Source organism: Carlito syrichta, unplaced genomic scaffold (genome assembly GCF_000164805.1).
Source record: "Carlito syrichta isolate Samal-C Ts95f unplaced genomic scaffold, Tarsius_syrichta-2.0.1 Scaffold312118, whole genome shotgun sequence".
Taxonomy (NCBI): Eukaryota; Metazoa; Chordata; class Mammalia; order Primates; family Tarsiidae; genus Carlito; species Carlito syrichta.
Window position 1 is genome coordinate 29002 of NW_007256214.1, and position 27515 is coordinate 56516.

General features: G+C 48.8%; 1 protein-coding gene across 7 annotated transcripts in view; it reads right to left on the reverse strand.

Moving 5' to 3' along the window:
- Positions 1-27515, reverse strand: part of ZMYND8 (zinc finger MYND-type containing 8) — a 143659-nt gene that overhangs the window by 17158 nt on the left and 98986 nt on the right. For 4 of the 7 annotated variants that reach the window (XM_021718344.1, XM_021718345.1, XM_021718343.1 and 1 more), the window contains 5 exons: positions 19430-19582; positions 15457-15966; positions 8042-8419; positions 5369-5559; positions 289-369 (listed from right to left, as the gene is read on the reverse strand). In XM_021718344.1, coding sequence (XP_021574019.1) covers positions 289-369; positions 5369-5559; positions 8042-8419; positions 15457-15966; positions 19430-19582 — 1313 coding nt within the window. The remainder of the gene's footprint in view (positions 1-288; positions 370-5368; positions 5560-8041; positions 8420-15456; positions 15967-19429; positions 19583-27515) is intronic. The other 3 variants (XM_021718347.1, XM_021718346.1, XM_021718348.1) reach the window with 2 other exon arrangements.

The window sequence follows — 27515 nt, forward strand, 5'->3', positions numbered from 1 at the left end:
AAGCAAAAGGAACTGGTTTCTAGTTTCACCAGTAAGTTAACTCAGGCTCTGGTTTTGGCTGTTTTTTTTTAGAAGTGAATTTATCACATGAAGCAAGCATGTCTCCACAGCCCCAGCCATCTGGCCAGAGGAAGAAACACCCCCATCAACAATCACAACAGCAAAGTCAGCTTGGTGACTGGAGTCAGCACCCAAGAGGGATTTCCAGAGACGCTTCTTCACAATGCCACGGTAAAGCAGCCCATAAAACACTCTCAGCAAATAAAGAATTCATGTGTCATCTCTGACCTCGGCTATTGTGCTTCCAGTAGTGTTTTTAGAAAGATCATTATATATTTCTGTCATCGTTCCTTTTATCGCATCCATCATCTGAAAGATAAAAACAGAAACAATTCCGTGATCACTTCTCTGAGGCTTTTCTAGGTGACACACCTAAAAATCTATCTGTATAAAGCAGCGGATCTCGACTCAGGACAATTCTGTCCCTCATGAGACATTGGCCATCTCTGGTTGTTGTGGCTGCTTCAGGATTGGGGAGGGGGCAGCTGCCAGCAGGAAAGAGGCGGATGCCAGGGTGCTCTAACCATCCTGCCACGCGTAGACAGCCGAAACAAGAATGAACCCAGCCCCAAATGTCACTAGTGCTAAGGCTGAGAAGCCCTGTTGAATGAGGGAAGGAACCCCGGACAAATTCCTTGTCTCAGGTGGAAACTAGAGAGGTCAAATTTGGCCCCAGGTATGTTTTGTGTGGCCAGCATAGTAGTTTTGAGAAAAGGATTGTTTTGTTATTGTTGTTTGAGTCTTTCCCCATTAAAAAAAAAATTCACCTTTTTGTTGAGACACAATGCATACACCATCCAATTCACCCACTTCAAGTATTCAGAGTCATGCGTTTACTACCACAATCAATGTCAGAACATTTTTGTTACCCCCCCCAAAAAAGTCCCACCCCATTATCTTCACCCCCACCCAATATCACCCACTCCCTCCTCCTCCCTGCAGTCCCTGATAACCACTCATTGCTTTCTGTCTCTGTGGATCTGCTTAATCTGGACATTTCATATAAGTAGAATTATACAGTACAAGGTCCTCTGTGACTGGCTTCAAGGGGCCGCCTGTTGTATGCAGCAAGTGACAGAACTCCCTTCCGTTTTTATAGTCCACTGTGTGGATGTGCCTGGTCTGTCTCATACATTCATCCATTCATTCATTCACTCTCATTCAGTTTGAGTCAGGGTCTCCACTCTGTTGCCCAGGCCAGAGTACACTGCTACGGTCACAGCTCACCGAAACCTTGACCTCCTGGGCTCAGGTGATCCTCCAGCCTGGGTCTCCCCGGTAGCTGGGACTACAATTACACACCACCACGTCCAGCTAATTTTTTTATTTTCTGTAGAGATGAGGTCTCACTATGTTGCCCAGGCTGGTCTCAAACTCCTGGGCTCAAGCCATCCTCCCGCCTCGGCCTCCTGGAGTGTTGGGATTGCGGGTGTGAGCTACTGCCCCCAGCCTGGTGCTGCTTTCATGCCTTCAGTCAGGGCTGCCTTTGTCATTACCTCCCATCTTCTTTCTCCTTAACTTCCTGACCCCTCAAGGCATCAGAAAGTTCACCAAATCAGCTGCAGTTCATGCAGCAGGCACCTAGGTATCTGCTGACCAAATGTGAGTAGAAGATAAATCTCATCTGCCTCCACCTACCAGCTTACCCCTCCCAAGTCACAGCAGAAAAAGGAGGGGACAGGACACCAGGCTTGGTCTCTGACCTGGCCTGACCACCGCTGAGTCTCCTGAGTGTTCCAGATGCTTCATGGGGGGTGGGGGAGGCAACTCGTACGTGACGTCTTACCATCCACATGCTCACTGAGCCTCAGTTTCCCCCATGTAAAGCACAAGGATGACCACAGTGCCCTGGCAGGGAGTTCACAGGGGTACACATGAAAACCAGGTGAAGATGCTTCATCCTTGCCATGGTGAGAGGTATTATAAGAAGTACTGGCCAGGCTCTGTGGCTCAGCCTGTAATCCCACGCTTTGGGTGGCCGAGGTGAGTAAATTGCCTGAGCCCGCGGTTTCGAGACCCGCCTAGGCAACTTGGCGAGACCTCATCTCTACAATAAACCAAAAATTAGCCAGGCGTGGTAGCACACGCCTGTAGTTCCAGCTACTTGGAAGGCTGAGTCGGAAGGATCGCCGGAGCCCAGCAGGTCGAGGCTGCAGTGGCCAGGAGTGGCCACTGCACTCCAGCCTGGGCAACAGAGTGAGACTCCAACTCAAAAAAAAAAAAGAAAGAAATACCAGTTGCCAGGCACAGTGGCTCATGCCTATAATCCCAGCACTTTAGGAGGTGGAGGCAAGAGGACTGTTTGAGCCCAGGAGTTCGAGACCAGCCTAGGCAACATGGCGAGACCTCATCTCTACTATAAATCGAAAAATTAACTGGGCATGGTGGCAGACTTCCAGCTACTTGGAAGACTGAGGTGGAAGGATCACCTGAGACCAGCAGGTCGAGGCTACGGTGGCCATGAGTGTGCCACTGCACTCCAGCCTGGGCGACAAAGTGAGACTCCAAACCCCCCCCCAGAAAAAAGAAACACCAGTTTACGTGAAGAAAATTCACATGAGCATCAATTGCATTACTGCGGCCAACCCTAATTCACCCCAAAATGGGAGTAAGGTGAATAAAATATCTGAAAACTTCCACTCTCAGCTTGCTGTAGGTCACACCAGGCTGACGGCAAGAACACCCATGCTGCAGGTGGCACTGCGACTGGCCCCCAGAGCTGCCTTGTCTATGGCACCAACCACGTCAGCTTATAAAATTAAAGCTCAATAGCCTTACAAGAAAACCCCAGAAAGCGGATGACATTCAATACTTCATTAATGCAACGGTGACATTCCATTTTAAAGCTATCATGAAATGTGTGGACTGACGTTCACTCACTTCCAAATATAGGAAAGAACTCAACATTAATAGAGAGCACTCTTCTGCCAAAACACACAAATCTGGGTCAATTCAACTCCAGGTCACCTCAGAGACAGGAAAGTCTATCAGCACCCCCCCCCCTAGAAAGTCACCATGCTCATTTTTTTTTAACTGCAAAGAAAACACTTATCAAAGAGATCATTCCTCAGTTTTGCTGTAAGAGTCAAGGTGGCTCACACCTGTAACACAGGAAGTTGAGGCAGGAGGATCACTAGCACCCAGGAGCTCAAGGCCAGCCTGGGCAATGTAGCGAGACCCCATCTCTACAAAAAATTCAAGTAAAAAATTAAGCTGGGTATGGTGGCTCACGCTTATAGTCCCAGCACTTTGGAAGACTGAGGCAGAAGGCTTACTTGAGTCCAGGAGTTCAAGACCAGCCTGGGCAACATAGTGAGACCTCATTTCTACAAAAAATCAAAATCCCAGCTACTAGGAAGGCTGAGGTAGACGGACTGCCTGAGCCCAGGAGGTTAAGGCTATGGTGAGCTACGACAATGCCATGAGCTATGACACACGAGCTATGACTCCAGCCTGGATGATAGTGAGACCCTGACTCAAAATAAATGAATGAACAAATGAAACAGACCAGGCACATCACAGACAGATGACCCATAGCCCTATGAGGAATCCTGCCCATCACCACCTAAGTGACCTTGAAAGTGGACTCTCTCCTAATCCGGCCTCCTTATGGGACCCTGACCCTAGCAGCCACCTGGACTGCACCCTGGAAGAAATCTTGACACAGATGACCCCGCTGAGTGGGGCCCAGACTGCTGACCCACAGAAACCATAAGATAATAAACGTGTGCATTGTTGGTGAGTGATTTGTTCTGCAGCAACAGATAAAAATCACACCTAAAGAGAAGGAATAAAAAGAAAACAACCAACGAAAACTCCGTTTAGAAAAAAACTGCACTTCTCTCACTATTCAGAACTAAAAAAGATTCTACCTTTAATTCAATACAATACAGCAACTCTTACTGTGAGACGTTAAGAACTCTAGAAACAACTATTCAACTATTCTCATCCATTCTCTCTAAAAACATAAACAGTTCACTTATTAGTAACTGATCAGTAATGTACTCATTAGTAAAGAATAAGTTATTTTTACCTACTTAGTGATTTACTAAATCATCTTAGATCGTTACTCATTAGTCACATTCAGGGTTTTGCTTTGATTTGTTTGAGTCGGGGTCTCCCTCCAATGCCTAGGCTGGAATGCAGTGGCACGATCAGGACTGTGACCTTCTGAGTTCCTCCTAGAGGATCCCCGTGCTTCAGTCTCCCGAGTAGTCGGGGTCTACTGCTAAGTTATCTGAGTAGTTGGGACTACAGGCCCACGCCACCATGTCTGGCTAATTTTTAAAAATTTTTTTTGTAGAGACAACGTCTTGCCTTGCCTAAGCTGGTCTCAAACTCCTGGGCTCAAGTGATCCTCTCGCCTCCGCCTCCCAAAGTGCTGAGATTGCAGAGGTGCCCCACGGCACCTGGTCGACATTCAGTTATTGACCGTAACAACGAGGTCAATGAGGAGAAAGCGCAACCGTGTATCAAGCCCTTACTGTATGCCAAGCACTGTTCTGGATGGCAATAAACAAAATAGACCCCAAAATCCCTGCCTTCTGGAACCGACATCTGGTGTCTACGGCTAAATTATCTGGGGTCTACCAAGGGGTCTACGGCTAAATTATCTGTCAATACAGTGACAGGGCACATCACTCCAGAGCACTCTCACAGGATCACAAGCATAACTGCAAATTTTATTTACCCGAGTTCAACAATGTCATAAAAGCACTTGGTAAATTAAGAGAGAAAAAGAAAGATCTGTGTTGAGAGGTTGCCCGCGAGTTCACACGCAGTGGGCAACCCTGCCCACCCTGTCACTCCCCAAGGCCTGTACCCCAGAGCGTGGGCGAGATAGGGGTGTCCACCAGACCCCGGTCCCTCTCAGTTCCTGGAAAAATCAAGGTGTGGGCATCTCACCCTGCCAGTCTCACGTGTATCCCTCTGTCACTTTTGTTTCCTGTGGCTTCTGAATGCGATCAGACCCTTGGTCAGCTGTTCACCAAAGGATCAGCCATTTGTTCCAGCGCGTGCAGATCATCTGTCCTTCGTGAAGGACTTGAATTCTGACAGGCTATGTCATTTGCATTTAGGTACTGACTTGAGGAGCTAAGCCCTCTTAGAGCAAGATTTAGTTTGTTCAACATTTCTGTTAAGATCCAACCTGAAGACCCAAAAGAAAGAATCGGGTAAAAACAGGGTCTTCCCACCCCACTGCGCCCTGTAACCCATGAAGCCATGGCCCTGACGCTTCCCACCAGGAAGCTATTCCTCCAGCATCTTGCCCGGTGCCCGTCATCGCCACAGCAACAGGTCCACTCACTTTGCTGGTGTACTTGGCGATGTCTGCGGCGACGTCGGCAGAGGCCGTGGCGATGGGCAGGTCAGCGTTGACCGAAGACGCGAGGGTGCTCGTGGACCCCGAGCTGGTGACCAGCGGTGATGACTGTGTGCTGGTTACCAGGGTGATGGTGGATGTGGACGGGCTCTGTGTGATCTCCTTCTGCTGGACAGCTAAGAAAGCAAAGGACCCTGGTCACCTGATGATGGCGGGAAGGACTTGTCCCAGCACAAAGCTGTGATGAGAAGGGAAGCCCCGAACACGTGGCATGCGAGTGCTTCTCTTTTTAAGTGACAAAGATGCTTTCCTTGACCCAACTAGCAAGCTCCTCTGAGACCCTTCTTGACTAGGCCCTAACCTTGACCCGAGACTTGAACAAACACTAACAGTTTCCAAGAGGTCAAGGTCACTTGGCGGGATGACCCTAGCCCCACGTAAGGTGCCTGCCTGAGGGAACAAGGCTGGCAAAAGAATGGGCAGTGTATTCCAGCAACACCTGAAGGCAGAGCCCCTGCCTCCAGTCTCTATGGGAGAGCAGGAGCTATTCGTTAAGTGGCCGTTAGCAAACTCAGATGGGCCTCATAAATAGAGAGCAACCTCTTACCCACTTTCTGTGATGTTTATGGGTTTTTTTTTGTTGGGATCTCACTGTGTTGCCCAGGCTGGAGTGCAGTGGCAAAACCATGGGCCAGCTTATTTATTTATTTATTTTTAGAGATGGGGTCTTGCTGTGTTGCCCAGGCTAGACTCGAACTCCTGGGCTTAAGTAATCCTCCCGTCTCGGCCCCCCTAAATACTGGTATTACAGATGTGAACCACCGTGCACAACCTCTCTGTGATGTTTCATATCGCTGACTCTCCTGAGTCCCCCAACTCCCTCATTCTCCCTTTAAAATGCCCAGTCACCCTGCACCAAGTTGATTTCAGTTCACACTGCATTCTCTCCCCTACAACAACGGTATATTACTAACTTAACTCTGTCCTTATTACCTAACTAGGCTTTACTGTGACGTAAGAATCTAAAGCTACGAGCCCCTCTCTGGCAGCACTTAAATTCCCCCGGGGAAGGGTCACGCTGCTCATGGGGTTTGCTCATGAGGAACAGGAACTGGAAATGGTCATCCCAGCCTCCAATGTCACAGACTCAGCTGTGCCCCGCCAACTCCATCAACAGCAAGGCCAGTCCGACTGCATTCCAACTTTGGCCACCCAGTTTTGCTGCGTGCTTACATGCCCAACCTTCACAGGGTTTCACTGGGCCCACCTTTCAACCTTCTATCCCGCTGCTCTACTCTCTGGGGTGCTGTCAGATAAGCGTTTCCTTTTTTTGTTTAAATTAATTCTCCACGTATAAGTATCAGAGTTTCCATTAAGGAACCCAACCTTCGAAGACCCAGATATAGACTTCCCCCGTGGAATGAGATCTATCTGTACACCAATGCTCACAAAAGTATTGGGTGCACTGGTACCACTCAGATTGGTACTTGGACCTTACATCAGCTCTAGACAACGCCTCCTGCACGGCTGTTGGGAGTTTTGATTCTGCTACTTTATCAAGCGTTTTTTTATTTTTTAGAGTCGGGGTCTCACTCTGCTACCCAGGCTGGAGTGCAGTGGCACAATCGCGGCTCACTGCAGCTTCGACCTCCTGGTCTCAGATGATCCTCCCGCTTCAGCCTCCCAAGTAACTGGGATGACAGGTGCGTGCCACCACACCCGGCTCATCTTTTGTAGAGACGAGGTCTCACTACATCGCCCAGGCTGGTCTTGAACTCCTGGGCTCAAGCAATCCTCTTGCCTCGGCCTCCCAAAGTACTGGGATTACAGGTGTGAGCCACCACGTCCAGCCAGTAAGTGGTTCTTGACGCAGACTCATCTTTTGTGTGAGACAAACCTCTAGTTATGAAGGTCACCTTGGTTATCAACTCCTCACACGGTATTCTTTCCAAAATAACTCCAAGAGGTTCCCTCGTGTGCACAAGGAAACTTATATGAAGATATTCATTGCAGCACTGCTTATAGTAAGAGAAAACGGAAAGCAACTTAAATGCCCACCAGTAGGGGAATGCTTGAAATAAACTCTGGAATAGTATGCAGCAGTCCAAAAGAATAAGGCAGAGTCGTATGTGCTCACATGGACGGACACCCCCCCAAAACATGCTGTTGGGGGGTAAAAGCAAGTGTGGTATCATTTTCATGTTTTAAAAAGAAAAAAAGGGGGGAAAAGTATTTTTATGGCATCATATCTACATATGACGCATAAACATATACATACATACATATATGTCTACATCCATATATGTGCATACATGCATAGAAAACAGTTTACAATGGCGGCTCGCGGCCCCCATGGCAAGGAGGAGAATGAAATGGAACGTGAACAGGACAACAGACTTCTACGCAGACGCTCGTGCTCCCTCTCTTAAGGAGAATGTCTGCATGTATCATTTAAAAATGAAAAAAAAAATTTTTTTTTGACGTTAAAAAAAAAAAAGGAGCGAAAGAATTGTCAAAAACCATGCCATATGGAACGTGGAAGCCCCTCTGGGCACGACGGCCAGGAAACAAACAGGAACCGAAAACAGCACAACAGCGATGGCTTTTCTCCCGTCGATGTGGCAAAAAGGGACCACGGAGAGCGGGGGGGCGCGGTACCTTTCACAGCCTGCCTGGTCTGGTATCGCGTCCCCTGGGAAGACGGAGGCTGCTGCTGCTGGCCTTGCTGCTGCTGCTGACGCTGCATCTTCTGCATGTGCCACTTTTGGGAGGACGTTTGAAACTTACTTGGCGAGTTCCACACGACCCGCTGCACTGCCGGGGCAGTCTCCTTCGGTAAGAGCGGCCTCTGCTTTTTCACCGGGCTTCCTGTGGCGGTGGCGGTGGCAGCCTGGGCCGTGGCCGTGACCGGGGACGACGTGCTGCTGGTGGCCGTGAGGCCGGCCGCGGGGGTTTGGGCAGAAGAGCGGGTGAGCACCGGCGTTTCCGGGGGAGACTGGCTGCCCGCCGTAGTGGACGGTGGAGCTTTACCTACAACTAAGGCCGATCAACGCAAGGGAGAAAAAAACAAATAAAAACTGGATTTGACTCAGGTTCGCCTGCAAGGTCGTGACGCCGGGAACTGAGGGGCAAACCTGTGTGAGCCAGGAATGCCGACCGCACCCGGCGAGCCACGCACACCCGCCGCAGAGGAGCCGCCCCTTGCCACAGGCTGAGGCCACTCTGAGCATCTTCTCTGCCCCCAGCACTGGCCTCCTTGACCGGACACTTGCTCACATCTGGACCTGGGGGTGGGGGCGGATGGGGCCAACAAGACACAACCCCTGCCCTCAAGGTGTCAGCCAACTAGAGGGTGAAGCAGTGGGTGAACAGAATCTCAATTCTCACCCCTTTCCCAAAGTCAGTATTTGATAAGCGCCTTGAGAAGGACCCGGGAGAAGTTTATCCAAAGCTAGAGAGACGTCCTCAGGCCAGGGACCCCCAAAGAAAGAACCAGATGGCTTCTCAATGGCCAAAGCACTGAATGACACCAAGTCACTCAGGAAGAAGAGTAGCCTTTTGAGCTCTTTGATTCCCTGCCTGACAGTCTCAAGATGGTGATGATAGCCGGACACCTAATACCAAAAGGAATTCTGCCCCAAGGCCAGAACCTCTCATTTTTATTTCAATAATACCATCCCTGTCTCCATCTCTTCTATATAATGTACAACACTAGTTTTCCTATTCTGTGGTGGTCAAATTGAAGCCTAAAACGAGTTTCTTCTTGCAAATGATTACAGTGGGGGGGAGAGACCACTTTTTAAATTTTAAAAAAAGAATTTAATTACTTTATGTATATATTTTTTAAGAGACGAGGTCTTGCTATGTTGCCCGGGTTGAACTCAAACTCCTAGACTCAAGCGATCCTCCCACCTCAGCCTCTGGAGTTGCTGGGACTATAGGTGTGTGCTACCATGCCCCGAGTAACATGAGTTTCACTACTGTTTAAAGACTGAGTTGCTTTAAATAAAAAGATTTAAGTCAAAAACCATACAAATAGGACTTGAGAATGGAAAAAACGAGGAAACAATGTGAGTAACTCGAGTTTGAAACAAATCACTGCCCTGTGGAGTGTGCCTTCTTAGAGGAGTTGGGCTGGTGGGGAAGGGGGAAGCGAGTAGATTTCAACAGGCATAAGAGAGAATCTGGAGGAAACAGCATTAGCCAAGATGTGTCTAGGAACAGAACGCCTTTTGGCAAGTGAGAGCAAGCAGGGAGGAGGCGCTGGAAGGCAGGTCAGAGTCAGAAGCACCGAGCATGGCCTGGAGGAGGGGAAGACCACGTGGTGCTCACTCGTAAGGTAGGTGGGTGATGGATGCAGAGGGCCCAGCCATGGGTCAGGTGAGCTCACCCTCCAGAGAGGGTGCCCGTAGAACACACACCAACCCTAGGTACAAAGCGGCACCCCGATCTTAGACTGTGCTTCTTGACATCAAATTGCCTGTTTTGTTTTTGAGTTGGAGTCTCTCTTTGTCACCCGGGCTTGAGTGTAGTGGCACATCACAGCTCCCTGCAGCCTTGACCGCCCGGGCTCAGGCAATCCTTCCACCTCAGCCTCTCAAGCAGCTGGGACTACAGGTGTGCATCATCACACCCGGCTAATTTTTTTCAATGTTTGTAGAGAAAAGATCTCACTCTATTGCCCAGGCTGGTCTCAAACTTCTGGCCTCAAGTGATCCTCCTGCCTCGGCCTCCTAAAGTGCTGGGATTACAGCCATGAACCACAATGTCCGGCCTCAAATTCCTTCCAATAAGGGTTGTGCCTGTCTTTTTAGATGTGTATCACCCAGAAAAGATGTGAGCTTGCTTATTCCAGGGAGGATTTCCAGTAAGCTATGGGTTTTAAGAAGCCAAGGAAAATGAGTGTTCTCAGGGGGCTTTCTCAACGGTCGTCTCCTCTGGTCAGCCCTCCTGCTCCTCTGGAGAGTTCAGCCAAGCTAGTGGGCAAGAGCCCAGGATGGGGCTGGAAGAGGTGCTTCCTGCTGTGGAGATCCCCAGTCCCTCTAGGATGACCTGCCAGACACTGGACACAGGCCCCGCCCCCTCCAGGTGTAGAGGTGGTGCCCAACTGAGCCCTTCCACAGAAGAGTATGGCCAGCTAGCAGGCATTCCACCCTGCAGGAGTGTCTTCAATGCTTCCCTTACCTGCCACATGACCAAGAAATATAGTGTTCTCTTCCCTGGGCAAACAGCATCATTAAAGAGCCATTTTATCTCTCCTGATTCACGAGAGCAAACAGCCAGTTCTGCAGAGAGGTCACTGCCCTGCAGTGGTCACGGCCGGCTCTCTCTTCCAAATAAAAACCTGGAGTGTGCAATCTGAAAAGAGTCCAGGTCCCAAGTAGTGTTTGCGGTTATCATCTGGATGCTAAAATATTTTAATTTTATTTTTTTATTTACTGTAGAAATGAGGTCTCGCCAAGTTGCCCAGGCGGGTCTCAAACCCACGGGCTCAGGCAATCCACTCACCTCGGCCTCCCAAAGCACTGGGATTACAGGCTGAACCACAGAGCCCAGCCAATATTTTAATTTTTTTTTTTTTTTTTTTTTTTTTTTTTGAATTGGAGTCTCACTCTGTCCCCCAAAATGGAGTGCAGTGGCCGCTCCTGGCCACCGCACCCTCCCCTGCTGGGCTCCGGCAATCCTTCCGCCTCAACCTTCCGAGGAGCCGGAATTACAGGCGCGCGCTACCACGCCCGGCTCATTTTTTGATTTATTGAGGAGATGAGGTCTCGCCAAGCTGCCCAGGCGGGTCTCAAGCCCGCGGGCTCAGGCCATCCACTCAGCTCAGCCTCCCAAAGGCGCGGGATGACAGGCTGAGCCGCCGAGCCCGGCTCAATATTTTAATTTTTGAGGGTTCTGATGGTTTGTGGAAGGAGAGAAAAGAGGCTATAGGCTGTCATTCATCTTAGAAATTAAGAGTGTATAAATCAGTCAGCTACTGCCAAATAAACAAATAAAAAGTTCTGAATATATTTTTTAAAGGGCTGGCAGTCAAGAAGCTGCCCCATGAAATTAACCCACTCATTCCAGAATTTGACACTGCTCATTTTTGCATATAAAGGGAAGACTTTTTTCATTCTTTTGGAGAAAAATTAGCACACAGTCTTGGTAGAAAGATGGAATTTATTTTTTTAAGTGACAGAGTCTGGCTCTATCACCCAGGCTAGAGTACAGTGGCACGATCATGGCTCACTACAGTCTCCAATTCTTAGGCCTAAGAGATCTTCCTGACTCAGTCCCCCAAGCAGCTGGGACTACAAGTGCACACCACCACATGCAGCTATTTGCTTTCTTTCTTTATTTTCTTTTCTTTTTTTTTCTGAGTCAGGGTCTCACTCTGTTGCCCAGGCTCAGTGCAGTGGCACCATCACAGCTCACCACAGACCTAACCTCCTGGGCTCAGGTAATCCTCCCTCCTCAGCTCCTGACTAGCTGGGATTACAGGCGTGTGCCACCACACCTGGCTAATCTTTTGATTTTTGTAGGGAGGAGATCTCAACTCTGTTGCCTAGGCTGGTCTCAAACTCCTAGGCTCAAATAATCCCCCCATCTTGGTCTCCCCAAAGTGCTGAGATAATAGAGGTGAGCCACTGGCCTGGCCCAAAGGATGGAAATGACTGATGTGCCAGTGTAAGCACAGCAAAGATCTCTAAGTGAGCTCCTTTTGCCTCTGTTCTGAGATTAATAGCCACAGACGCTGTTACGCCATCTGAGAATTCATATTCTACCCTTAAGCTAGATTCCTAGCTGAAGTGAAGCTGGAGGTCACCACAGCAGACTCTCAAATGTCCTTCACTCAATAAACTCGTAAGTGAAAGCACATCAATGAAAAGAGGCTCTTCTGCACGGCCTGATGCAAAGTCGACTCTTCAAGACCCAAATCACCATCAGGGGACTCAGGAGTTAAAACCAGTCCATTCTGTCCCAAGCCCTGGGGAGCTGACCTTCACCTCAGTTGTCCATGGTCTACTCGTGGCTTCCTGGAGAAATTTCCATCACTGCAAAGAAGAGCTCTACTTCTTTTAACCAAGTGGAACACTTTATTTTTTGGAAGGTATGAGCTCTTCTAAGGAACCGTGTTTCCTATTTTGCTTCCACTACCGGGAAGCTCAGAGCCAACTTCACTAACTCTAAAAGTCGGAACAGTACTTTTTTTTTTTTTAATTGAGACGGGGTAATGTTATGCTGCCCAGGTTGGTCTCCTGGCCTCAAGCAATCCTCCCACGCCAGCCTCCCAAAGTGCTGGGATTACAGGTGTGAGATACTGTGCCTAGCCTGGAATAGGACATGTTTCTGCATAAAACCTCTCACCAGACCCACTCACTCTTCTACCTTCGTTTTCCTTTTACACGAATTTCTTTATTTTCATCTTATTCCACAGTTAGAGATCCATGTCAATCTGGTTTTATGCCCCTACCTCTTGCAGAAAAAATTTGCAACAGATTGACATGGAAGAGGTACGGGCATAAAACCAATCAATGACAAGATCTTGTTCCAGAAAGAAAGGAATGGTATAAATATATCCCTCATGGGAACACTGCCCCCTGTACCCAAATATTCCCATAACCCTCATGGAACAGATGTTTCTCCTGTTGTTCTCTGCAATTGCTCAAACCCCAAACCCCACCATAACTGCATTTTTCAGAGGCCATAGATAAACCTAAGAGGTGGGCAGATGGTCTATCTTCCCTATCCGGTGCATACACTTCTCTTTCTTCCTCCGCCGCACTGTGCAGACATTTGGCTCTCTCTAGCTGAACTGCAGGAATCCTACCTCCTCTGAGGTTCCAGAGCAGCCCAGCCAGGCTGACACGACCAGAGCAGAAAGATTCTCAAGGCCCACACCCGACTTGCTTTAAGCCGCCAGGCTACGGAAGCCTCAATGGACACAGAATCACATCTTGTGACTGCTTTGGTTGAGAAGCTAACTGCTATTTCCTGCTATTAGAAGTCAGGAAAAAAATTAAAACTGGCTATCCCTTAACTTACTCACAAAGTCCATGAGGTTTTATGGCTACTCCCGGTCAGGAAAAAAATTAAACCTGGCTATTCTTTAACTTACTCACAAAGCCCATGAGGTTTTATGGCTACTCCCGGGCCCTCAATTAATTCTTCAGTATCTTTCTTGGGTGTTTTGGAATCCCCTCACCACCCACTTGCCAAGCCAACTGGAAAAGAGGTTGAGTACTTCGCCAGAAGGAAGGCCATCCTTCCAATCACTCACACGCCCCTCCTGTAGGGTTTGCCAACACACCCAGCTGCAGCAAGCTTCAGGGCAGTCACTGTGGGCTCACAACGTAATGACAGCCTCAGGGACTAAGGCACTGTTTCTCAACAAGGCCAAGCCCTCTGTGGGATATTTGGCAATATTTTATTGCTACTTTTTTTTTTGAGTCATGATCGTACTCTCACCCAGGCTGCAGTGCAGTGGCACGCTCACGGCTCATTGTAACCTCAACCTCCTGGGCTTGGGCAAACCTTCTGCCTCAGCCTCCCAAGGAGCCGGGACTACAAGCATGCGCCACCATGCCAGGCTAATTTTTTTATTTTTGTTTTTGTAGAGACAAGGTCTCACTCTGTTGCCCAGGCTGGTCTCAAACTCCTGGGTTCAAGTGATCCTCCCGCCTTGGCCTCCCAAAGTGCTGGGATTACAGGCATGAACCATGGCACCTGTTGACTGCCACATTTTTGATGGCCACAAATAAGCAGGCACAGCTACCATCTAGTGGGTAGAGGCCAGCGATGCCAGGAAACATCCTCCAATGCCCAGGACAAAAAACGACCCAGGGCAAATTGTCAGTAGTGCAAGGCCAAGAAACCCTAGGCTCAGGTCAGTGAAACGCCAAGAGGAGGACATGCCAACAGAGTTTATGCACTAAATGACACCCCTTCACCTTCCAGCACCCCAAGAAGCACTTGGCATTCTGGCACCACCTCTTTGAAACGTTTCCTGGTCTAATAAGAAAACACACTTGGAAGTGCCTGGGCGGCAGGAGGGGCAGAAAGAGATGCCTAACTGACCAAGATCTTTGAACTGAATGCTTCTAAGCACGTGATACTGTGTGACGTGTCTACATGTTAACAAACACTTCTGGGAAAAACACGAGCAAAGTGGAAAAGCAGTTGCTTAGACTCAAAATGGCTCGGCCACTGGAAACAGGTGCCATTTTCTTTTTTTTTTGAGCCAGAGTCTCACTCTGTCGCCCAGGCTGGAGGGCAGTGGCACGCTGATGGCCACCCCAGCCTCAACCTGCTGGGCTCAGACGATCCTTCTGCCTCAGCCTTCCAAGTAGCTGGAACTACAGGCGCACACCACCACGCCTAGCTAATTTTTTTCATTTATTGTAGAGACGAGGTCTCGCCAAGTTGCCCAGGCTGGTCTCAAACCCCTGGGCTCAGGCAATCCTCGCACCTTGGCCTCCCAAGGTGTTGGAATGACAGCCATAAACCACCGCGCCTGGTGCAGCTACCATTTTCTGAGACTTGTTTTTCTGCACTTAACACCAATCATGTGAGGTGCAAGCAGCTAGAAGTCGGGCAGGTCTACATGTGAGTCCGGGTCCCGTGCACTACCTAGCAGTGTGAGCCTAAAGCCATCACCACCCACTCTGCTGTGCCCCTCTCAGCGGAGTTAGAGGGTCATGTGATTTTTTTTTTTTTTTTTTTTTTTGAGTTGGAGTCTCACTCTGTCACCCAGACCGGAGTGTAGTGGCTGCTCCCGGCCACCGCAGCCTCGACCTGCTGGGCTCCGGCGATCCTTCCGCCTCAGCCTTCCAAGTAGCTGGAACTACAGGTGCACACTACCACGCCCGGCTAGTTTTTGATTTATTATAGAGATGAGGGCTCGCCAAGTTGCCCAGGTGGGTCTCGAACCCGCGGGCTCAGGCAATCCACTCACCTCAGCCTCCCGAGGCACAGGATTACAGGCTGAGCCACCGAGCCCGGCTGGTCATGTGATTTGCTAAGACTTTCGTACAAGGTGGAATTTTCTAAACCAAATTAAGAAACCGGAAACTGACGCCATCACTTACCGTCCTGCTTGGGAGATGGTTCTTTGGGTTCCTTCTTATTTTTCCGACCCTCCCGCCCAGAATGGTCTTCTCCCAAATCTATGACAAGTTCACTCTCTGAATCAGAGTCCAGGCCCAAATGCACCGTCGGGGAATCCGTCTCATCCTTTCCCTTCAGTTTATCCTTCGTGGGGTGAGGCGAAGGTTTGGCTTTGTCCACAAAGTCCTTCTCAGGCTCCGGGCTGGCCTTGTCCTTGGCGGCCCCTGGGTCTGCCTTCTCGCTAGCTGGTGATGCGCTCTTTGGCTCTTCTTTGATCTCTACCGGGTTGGCGGGTTTGGGCTTTTTTTTGACCGCAGATGGTTCCTTGTCCATCCGACTGCCATCCTTGTCTTCCGTGTCTTCCGGCTCATTCTTGGACTTCTGCTCGTCATCACTGAGATACTCACTATCGCTACTGTCGGACTTCTCAGAATCCTCCGAGTCGCTGTGCTCTACGGCCGTGTAAACGTCTTCAGAGATTTCATTTATGCCTAAATTCAAAAGAGAAACCCAGCAAGTGGTGCAGTCACAAATACAGAAAAGGACCAAAAAGGCAAACAGTTTCCACACCTAATGCTGGAAGAAGAAAACACTTTTTTTTTGAGTCAGGGTCTCGCCCTCGGTCACCCAGGCTGCAGTGCCGTGGCACGATCACGGCTCACCACAACCTCAACTTCCTGGGCTCAGGTGATCCTCCCACCTCAGCCTCCCAAATAGCTGGGACTACAAGCACATGTCACCACGCCCAGCTAACTTTTTTTGTTTGTTTGTTTGTTTTTAGAGACGAGGTCTCACTATGTTGCCTCAGCTGGACACAAGGTCCTAGGCTCATGCGCTCCTCCTCCCGCCTCAGCCTCCCAAAGTGCTAGGATTACAGGCGTGAGGCAATGCACTCAACCAAGAAAACACATTTCAAATCGCATCACACTGGCCTGGTGGCACTCAAGTGGCAACCGACTACAGCTGACAAATAGAACTGGGGTGTGTCTGGAAGGGGTTTTGTTTACTAGCATTCAAAGAAACATGGGACCTACCAACAAAAATTAATCTTTGCAACACTGGCAGCTAATTGGGATAGAGAAAATGGGAAGGTTGAAAGGGGACAGCGGGGAGGAGCTGGTCAAATCGATCAAATTTAGATTAGAAAGCAGAGACTCAGAGAAATCACTTGCTCTAGGACAAAGAGAAAACCAAGACAGAAGCCAGACCCGAACCCTGGGCTCCTGACCTACCACCAGTGTTCTTCCCATGCGTACCCCCAAAGCATTAAAGCCCTTTACCCTGAGTGTCTAGGGTCCAAAGAAATAAGTCAATGCCTTAAAGCACAGGTTGCAAGCTCTCAGTCCACAAGCCGCATGTAGACAGCAGACACGTCTTATGTGAGAGGCAATGGTTTGGTCCACAGGGTATTTTGTCGTTTGGTGTTTTTAATTTAGAATGCATCACCCAATTCACACATCGGGAAACTCCACATAGAAATCAGGATGGTGGGCTATTGCTGAGAGACCAGAAGAGCTGGCCACCCAGAGACACCAGTCTGCCAGACAGTAGCTGGCCGGGACCGAGAAGCTACTGGCTCCCTTAAGGCAGGGAAGCCCTCGGTCCCCAGGTGACCCAGGCGCCCGGCCTCCCTCCTGCTCCCTGCCCCACAGCAGAGAGTAGGCTGCCACGGTGTCTGCCCTGTTCTTCCACTGACAAGGGAATCAAGAGGGAAGTCACAGGCTTCTGTCTTCATTAAAAGGGCAACGTACAAAACAGCAAGGGTTTCACATGCACAAACAAGAATGAGCAAAAGTGTATTTCTTTCTTTTTTTTTTTTTTTTTTTTTTTTGTTGAGTTGGAGTCTCACTCTGTCGCCCAGACCGGAGTGCAGTGGCCACTCCGGGGAACCGCAGCCTCGACCCACTGGGCTCTGGCAATCCTTCCGCCTCAGCCTTCTAAGTAGCTGGAACTACAGGCGCGCACTACCACGCCCGGCTGATTTTTGATTTATTGTAGAGATGAGGTCTCGCCAAGTTGCCCAGACAGGTCTTGAACCCATGGGTTCAGGCAATCCACTTACCTCAGCCTCCCAAAGCGTGGGATTACAGGCTGAGCCACCGAGCCCGGCTTGCAAAAGTGTATTTCTAACCAGAGATGCTTCCTCCTCCCAACAGTGCCCAAAGACTGTGGCAAACCATCCTAAAATGTCGAGAAGTGGAGAGGGAGTCCCACTAACTACACTCTCTTCATTCTAGACCAACAGCCATCTGAGTGGTGTCACCATCTGGACACGGACACACCAAAGAGAAACCGGCAAAAGGACAAGAACCTCACACAGCCCAGGACACGGGAGACCAACCGAACCCACGTCCACCGGGACTCAACCAAAAACACAAGCCAAAACACAAAAGCAACATCCGGCAGCCAACGGCTGGAAACAAGAAGAAAAGGTACAACCACACAAGCAACAGGAAGTTTGGGTACGGAAGCCTCAGGGATTCAAATCAAATTCTGCTCCTCTATTTTTGGTTAGCAGTGGTGACCCTGAAAAAGGGACCTGTCTGAGCCTGTTTCTTCACCCACAAAATGGGAATGGTAATAGTATCAACCTCCCAAGAAAATCCGCACACAAGAGCTTCACATAACTGCAGGGTGACAGGAGACACTCAGTTAACGGCAATGCTAAAATTCTTGTCAGCAATCCTCACAAGTCAAGGGCTTAGGCCAGCGGCATGGAAGGACCCCAGAGAGATTAACTGACACATGCTAAGTCTCATCTATGCCACAAACATTCTAAACCAAAAAACGCTGTCCCCTGGGCAGTCCCAGATGGTCCCAAATGATAGCTGCTTTTCCACCTGGATATCCCACGTTGCCACTCACCTTGGGGTAGCCCTCACTCCCGAGGCCCAACCACCCCCACTTCGTTACCAACTTTCTCCTGGCTTAAATTACTTTTTCACCACATATGCAAAGCATCTGCCACATGAATAGACCCACTACCTTTTGAAGATTTGAGGACACAAATCCGTTTAAGACAACCGCCCTGCCTGCAGGGAGCTTCCAGTCTAGTAGGAGGGATATTCCCACACAAAGGTACCACTACTGCTGCCAAGCAACAAAATACCCAAGGAGGTGGGCAGATGCGGAGGGCAGTCAGGGGAGACTTCCTAGAGAAGGTGAGGCCTGAGTTCAAACTCAGGGAAGGGCAGCCAGTGTGGAGGCAGATGGAAAAGGGAAGAGGAAGGGAAGCCACAGGTGCAGAAGCAGAAAGGGTTTGCCAGGTGGGGAATGATCCAGGCTGAAGGGAAAGGGCTTTGTGTTGGACACATTCGGTTCTGGTGTGGACACACTGATGTATACTGAGAGGGGGAAACAGAGGCAGACTCAGAGGCTCTTCATTACGCTTTTTTTTTTCTTTTTTGAATCAGGGTCTCACACTCTGTCACCCAGGCTGAAATGCAGTGGTACAATCACGGCTCACCACAGCCTCAACCTCCTGGACTCAGGCAATCCCTCCATCTCAGTCTCCCAAGTAGCTGGGGACTACAGGCCTGTGCTACCATGCTCAGCTAATTTTTTAATTTTTTGTAGAGACAAGGTCTCACTACGTTTCCCAGGCTGTTCTCAAACTCCTGGGCTCAAGCGATCCTCCCGCCTCGGCCTCCCAAAGTGCTGGGATTACAGGCGTGAGCCACCGCACCTGGCTCTTCATTGGGCTTTCAAACTGAACCTGGGTTTTCAGCCTGCTTCCACCAAAGAACACACTCTGATGCATTCAAAGACCCTTCTTGGTCATTAACTGGCAAGTCTGAGGGATGCGGACATGGGTGGAGACCTATCCTCGGTGAACCAACAGTTCGAGGTTAGGGCAACTGCTGAAGTGGCTAGGATTCAATCCTAAAGTCATCCAGACGGTGCCCCTGCAAGTAAGAAAATAATGCTGCTGCCAAAAACCCCCGCGAGACGTACCCAGCTGTGCTTTGCAGCTCTCGATGGTCTTGTCAAGGTTGAGCTGGAATCTGCTGCGGATCTGGCGCTTGGGCGAGATGAGTGGGACAGGCGTGGACTGCTGCTGGACCGACTCACTGAGCTCCTTCAGATCCATCTCGGCCTTGCTCCGATCTGGAAGACACCGTCCCAGCCTCGTCAGCCTGGGAACACGGGGTGGACGAACCCGCCCGCACCGAGTCGCCTCCCCACAAAGCCAGCGTGAAATGCACATTTGGGGGCACGCAAGTTTCACCTCAATCATCCTATTGGTTCAACCACATGGGGGACACAAAGACAATGGCCATGGGAACGTAGGTGGCAGGCTTCCGCAGCCCACTGGGCAAATATCCATGCTGCTTTCAGCACTTCTTTCTTTATTCATTTTTTTTTTCTGTCGCCCAGACTGAAGTGCAGGGCACGCTCCCAGCCACTGCAGCCTCGACCTGCTGGGCTCCGGCAATCCTTCCGCCTCAGCCTTCCAAGCAGCTGGAACTACAGGCACGCACTACCACACCCAGCTCATTTTTGATTTATCATAGAGATGAGGTCTCGCCAAGTTGCCCAGGTGGGTCTCGAACCCGCGGGCTCAGGCAATCCACTCATCCTCAGACTCCCAAAACGCGGGATTACAGGCTGAGCCACCAAGCCCGGCTTTTTTTTATTCTTTTTTTTTTGAGTCAGAGTCTCACCGTTGCCCAGGCTGGAAGGCAGTGGCATTCTCATGGCCACTGCAGCCTCAACCTGCTAGGCTCGTCTGATCCTTCTGCCTCAGCCTTCCAAGGAGCTGGAACTACAGGCATGCGCCACCACGCCCGACTAATTTTTTGATCTATCATAGAGACTAGGTCTCACCAAATTGCCCAGGCTGGTCTCAAACCCGTGGGCTCCAGCAATCCTCTCGTCTCAGCCTCCCGTATTGCTGGGATTATAGGCGTGAGCTACCGCGTCTGGCGCTTTCAGCATTTCAAGTGGACGGTCACAGCCAGATGGCTCCGTACATGAAACACAGTGTCACAGGGGATGTCCCCAGAGCACAAGGTCACAGCAGCACACTCAGTCTCAACATCAGTAGACAAAGCCACATCCAACCTGGGCAGAGTATGTGTATAAGTTTGGGTTTAAATCAGAGAGGGCTTGTGTCCAAGAAAGACAGTGAGCCCCCCAGAGAACACCTGTCAACCGGGGACCCTGGCTGCTTCATCACCACAGAGACATCAAGTCACCACGGAGGTGTCACCGCACATGCTCAGTCAGCCTGGTCTGGGGCTCAGGCTTGAAAGGGCAGGGACACAAGACAGGGAGACCCTTCAGCCCAGGTATGTGGAGTCACCTTTGCCTCACAGCGTCTATTCAAGGCAAGGTGACTAGATTAGCCTGGACATTCGACCTGCTCAGTCCACACTCCCCAGCCCGACTCCCAGACAAAAGCCTGTGACAAGGTCTCAGGCCCGGAGGTCCTGTCCCCTCACTGCTGCCAAGGGCTCTTCCTAGGACCAGCTGGTCCAGATCGGAAGGGCCAGTGAGCTTACATTTCTAGAGTGCCTGTTCTACCTCCTCCACTGTCTCCTTTAGCACCCTAAAAACCTAGGCATGGGGGCACAGCACAGTTGAGGTGACTACAGACGGCCAGAAGGCCAGGAACAGCTCTGCGGGTGGGCGTGCTATCTCCTCCTTGACCTGCCCTCTGGCATGCCCTCCGACCCTCCCAGAGCAGAGAACCTGGGACATCTACCCTACCCCAGTCAACCCCAGAAAACAGATCAGAAAGCAGATGGCATCCATCCCTGACAAAGAGGAGAGGCCACCCTGAGCCACTTCCCACCAGCTTCCAGCTTGATCCCTGGACTTCCCACGCCACAGGCCACCTCTATACAAGAGGCCCCAGGATTCAGACTGGGAGTGGACTGAAAGAGCTGTGCCAAGTCTCCCTCTCTCCTCAAACACCCTCCTGTTCACCAGGAAGGGGGCACACTCTAACACTGACTATACACCCAGAAACCAGTTCCTCCAAAGTAACCAGAAAGCCTCATCTGACCCACTCATAGGTGACCAGAAGCAACAAATTGCTCCTACCTAGCTGGGAACGGTGGCTCATGCCTGTAATCCCAGCTCCTTGGGAGGCCAAAGTGAGAGAACTACTTGAGCCCAGGAGTTAGAGACCAGCCTGGGCAATACAGCGAGACCTCGTCTCTATAAAATGTATATTAAAAAAATTAGCCGGGTGTGGTAGCACACGCTTGTAGTCCCAACTACTCAGGAAGCTGAGTCAGAAGGATCACCCAGCCCATGAGCTTGAGGGTGCGGTGAGCTGTGATTACACCACTGCATTCAGCCTGGGCAACAGAGTGAGATTCCAACTAAAACGAAAAATTGTTCCAACTTAATTTTATCACAGTAACAATGTCCCCAACCAAGGTAAGATTAAGGGCTTTTTCCCCCTAAAACACACTTGAGAGTTTCCCCTCTGTGACCCCCTCAGGGAGATTCCAGAAGTGAATGCTCAAAGCAAGCATAGACACTACCCCTGTAGTTCAAAATAAACACCAAACACATGTCCCTATGAATGTGCACACATCTGTGTGTGAGAGCGCACACCGACTAGGAGCTTTTCAGAGAGACACTGGAGACAGGACTGCAGACATCACTGAGAAGCCTGTGTGAGCAGACAGCCACCTCCCACAGGGAGAAGAATGTTCATTCCAATTTACTGGAGAAAGAATGAGAAAACTACTTATCTATACCTGTCTCTCTGCCAAGGAATTTGAAGCAGCTCAGAAAGAGAATTCGCAGAGTGAAACAGTGAAAACTACAGCAAGGAAAAAAAAGAACAGGGACCAGGGAAACACGGAAAGAAACCAGCAAGACCAGAAGAAAGAACAGCTCGCATAAGAAGGACTTAAGGACTTAACAGCTGAGTCGCAGATGTGACAGCAAAAGGAGAGAGTTCGAGGCCGTCTCAGAATTTCTACTTCCAGAAATGAGGAGGCACCCTGGATTCTGAGGGAAAAGGCAGCCTTTCTAAGCAGAAGGCTGGAAAAGAAGTACTTCACAGAAACACGTCCCACAAAGGGGGCAGGAGGAAGAAGGGCTACCTGGGTGACAAATTTATTGGTGTCCTCAATAACACTCCTAGACGGCCACTGAATCTCACAGTTATCAAAAAAAAAAAAAAAAACCAGCAGGGCACAGTGGCTCAAAGCCTGTAATTCCAGCACTTTGAGAGGCCGAGGCAAGAGGACTGCCTGAGCCCACGGGTTCGAGACCAACCTGGGCAACATGGTGAGACCTTGTCGCTATAATAAATAAAAAAATTTAGCTGGGCGTGGTAGCATGTGCCTGTAGTTCCAGCTACTTGGGAGGCTGAGGTGGAAGGATCGCTAGAGCCCAGCAGGTCGAGGCTACAGTGGCTGTGAGCGTGCCCCGGGCAACTGAGTGAGACTCCAACTCAAATAAATAAATAAGTAAATAATCTCCTATCACAAAGATCAACACACTTCTGTGAAAGCTCAGACAGTAAATGCTTCAGACTTTACAGGCCACATGGTTCTGTTGGCAAAGGCAGCCATACCTACCCAGAAACACATGGGTGTGGCTGTGTCCCACTAAACTTTCTTTACAAACACAGGAGGGGGCCAGATTTGGCCCAAAGGCCATAAAATCCGCTGCCATCTCCTGTCCCAGTCCAGGGACTGCCAGCAGGGGCTGCACCCTGAAGTTGCCTATACAACTTTAGAAAATCCTAAAACCTAGGCTCCACCCACCCCAGAGATACTGAATTAACTGGCTCCCCTGGGAGGCCTGGGCATCAGCCTTTTACAAGCCCCTCCTCACCGGTGATCCCAATTGGCAGCTAATTGGCAGAGAACCCCTGTCATTAGACCCATCTCCTCCAAAAGTAAAGAAAGCCCACTAGGTGCCCAACTTCTATGTGTGTGTGTGAACAGTACAACCCTTATAAACCTTAGGGTTCATGGAAACAGACACAGACCTCGCCAAAATAACTGAACTGCTGTGTGTGTGTGTGTGTGTGTGTGTGTGTGTGTGTGTGTGTGTGTGTGTGTGTACATGCCTGTGTGCACCTCTATACAAATCCTTGCAGCACATGCAACCCCTTAACTTCAACCCAGAAAGACCAAACTCTGGAATTTTCATCAAGATAATGCAACGATGAGGCACCTCATTTTACAATATAAGGTTTCTCTGGTCAATAAGCAACTGTGACATGTGTTCTTGTTAGAATAAACCACCAAGCATCTGGGGACTGGGACCAGGCCTCTGGAGCTGTCCTTCTGGATTTCAACCAAATGTAATTACCTTTCTCAAAACTTTCAGCACGTTTTGCCATTTCACCCCTCCGCAGGGAGAGAAGTCAAGCTCCGCTTTCCCATTTAGCTCCCGGGTGCCTCTCAGGGCTTTCTCCACCCCTGCCCTGCTATATTGGGAGAATCCACCCTGGCTGCCAACACTGTGAACTTTTCAGCTGATAGGAAGACAGCTTAGGCTATAAATGGAAGTCAGGGATAAAAAATGCCCACACTAGAGAAGAAGGCATGATCTTCCATTTCTGGAGAGAGCTTAAATTGCAACTGCCTTTTTAGAGGGCACCTAGCAAACCATCTCCAACCATCAAAGGCATGCAACCCTTCACCCTGGACTACGCGCCTAGAAATTCACCCCAGCATGTCGCTCCCTCGTAGGCAAAAGGGTCTTCGCTGCAGCTGTTTTCAACAGCCCAAATGGAAAACAACCTAGTAGAAGGCACCTGGAGAAATGTCCCGAAGTCTACCTTTAAATGTAATTAAATACAGCTGCTAAAATAAGAGTCCTATCTGTTGAAACAAAAAGTCAACCTGTTGATTAATAAAAAAGCAACAATCAGTAGAGCCCCTTAGCACTGTTCTTGGGGAGCAAAGAAGGAAATAGAATACAGATATGAACATGGTGTATTCACAGGTTTCTCAACCCTGGCACCACTAACATTTGGGGCCTGGCTAAGTCTCTGCTGTGGGATGGGGTTGCTGTGATAAATAAAATGTCACCTGGTGGACAAGACCACTCAGGCTGAGAACCAATGATATGTATCTAGAAAAGCCCTCCGGGAAAATGAACAGAAGGCAACAGCCATCGCCTGTGGGGAAGAGGCCAAGGCACCGAGCAGAGGGTACACACAGGCTGGCTTTTTTTTTTTTTTAATTGGAGTCTCACTCTGTTGCCCAGGCTGGAGTGTAGTGGCACGCTCAACAGCCACCGCAGCCTCGAACTGCTGGGTTCGGGGGATCCTTCTGCCTCAGCCTTCCAAGTAGCTGGAACTACAGACGCATGCCACCCCACCCCCCGGCTAATTTTTTGTGATTTATTGTAGAGATGAGGTCTTACCAAGTTACCTAGGCTGGTCTTGAACCCCCAGGTTCAGGCAATCCTCTTGCCTCAGCCTCCCAAAGTGCTGGCATTACAGGCTAAGCCACCGTGCCCGACCCAGGCTAGCTTTTCATCCAATGTCCTGCTGTTCTTTGGATTTCTCTTGCCATGTGCATTCATAAAAACAAAATAAACTTCCTAAAAGCAAAATATAAGCGCTCATTTTCATTACTGAGAAAAAGAAACAGAGAGAGATAGGTCTCAATCATTCTAAAGCTATTGGCAAACTCCGATGGATGGACTTCCAGGAACCACAAAACAGCAGCTCCTTCAAGGGAATGATATCATTTAGAAAGGAGGCCAAAGCCAAGCAAAGATCCTTCCACCTCATTCACTACAAAGAAAGTCATGACAGCATCTGGGAAATCTGGGACCAGCTCTGCAGTCATGCGCTCAAAGAACACCTGGCTTCCGTGGCAGCACTTCATGCACAGAAAGAAAGGGGCCTCCTGTCAGTAATGGGAGAAGTTGACAAGCGGAAGACACCGAGTGTGACAGTTTTCCACGCTCCGTCGGCACCTTCAACAGGGCATCAAGGCACACTTTTGTCACTAACAGGACTACTCAACAGCTGAGTTTGTTCAGCCCAAAGCAAACCTCTCCTCCAGATAAGAGGAGACAGGATCAGCAGAGAAAGCAAACAGGAGTCTAGAAGAAGAAAGAACCAGGTCTCCGCTTCTCTTCCGGCCTTCAGAGGCACTCCTGTGCATGCCTTGTTTATCATCGCTGTTGTGTCACAGAAGGGAGTCCTCACAAGCCACTACAGGAGAGAAGAGGCCCGCGCCAGCCAAGGAGGGGAGCAGTGAAGTCACACCAGGACAAGAACAAGGCCTCTGCACAAATCTTCCCTTCATGTACCGTATACTTATACACCACATGCACAAAGACACAGACCCATGTACCATGTACTCACATACACATTACATATACCCATATGCCATGTACACACATACACAGACTCACATAACCATGTACCACATGCTCACAAATACATATGCATACACCTATATACTCATATACATCATATACCATATACTCAAACACATATTACATATACCCATATGCAACATGCTCATATACCATACACACATACATATACACCAAAAACCATATACTCATATACCATACATTCAAACACTTATGTACCAAATACTCATAAACACATATACATATACTCATGCCACATACTCATATACCATATACATACATACAGATACACCAAATACCATATACTCACATACATATACCCATCTACATACACATATCTTATATACTCATGTACCACATGCTCATATACACATATACTCATGTACCATAAATTCATATACACAATACCATATACTTATATACACATATACATGTACCCAGATGCCATATATTCATATACCATATACACACATATACTCAAATACCCATGTCCCTACCATGTGCTCATATACACATTACATATACCCGTATGCAACATACTCATATACCATATACACATACATATACTCATATACCAAATACTATATACTCATATACCCTACATTCATACATTCATGTACCATATACTCATATGCACATATATATACCCACATGCCATGTTCATACACCAACTACCAGAGACTCATATACATATACTCATATAACAGACCATATACTCATATACACATATACACATACCCATATGACATATACACATATACCATATACATACATATACACCAAATAACATATACTCCTATATTATACACCCATTTACCATATACTCATATACATATACCCATCTACACATATGTATCTCATATACCCATGTACCACACGCTCATATACACATATACATATACCCATAAACTCATATATACACATACCATATTTATATACACATATACATATACCAAGATGCCATACATTCATATACCATATATGAACTTATACTCAAATGCCCATGTCCCTACCATATGCTCATATACACAGAACCATGCTTATATCCATATACCGTATACTCATATATCCATATACATATATCATATACACAGATATATATGCTAATATATTATTAAGAGCAGTTAAGCAAACAGCTGACGACCTGTGGACTGGTTTTTGTATTTTTGGTTATATTTGTTTGGCCCAAACAGAGTTTCTGTTTTTTGTTTTAATGAAATTTACTGCCACCTTTTAAAAACTAAGAGTGTTCACGTAATAACCTAGATTTGTTTTTCTTGAAAATTCAGAGTCGGACAACACAGGGATTGTGTCAAATGGGGAGAGCGGCTTCCTTTAGAAAGGCACCTTGTCCTCTGGTGTTATTGCCAATTCCAGAACCCAACCTTACCCCCAACCCCTACAGCTGGGTTGCCTTATCCAACAGGTACAGGAGACACTGTGCTGAGAGGCCACAAAAGTCCTGACACGGCCCTGTCATGGAACAGTCCAGTTTGGGTGTCTCACTTGAGAGCTCAAGCTTCTGCAGCAGACAGGCCAGAACCTAAAGGCCAAACTCTACCATGTATCATGTGATCTTGGGTAGATAACTGTGCTTTTCTGTGCCTCAGTTTACACTTCTGTGAAATGGGGCTACTGCCTACTTTAAAAGTTGTTGTAAATGTTTTTATTTTTTTTGAGTTGGAGTCTCACTCTGTCACCCAGACTGGAGTGCAGTGGC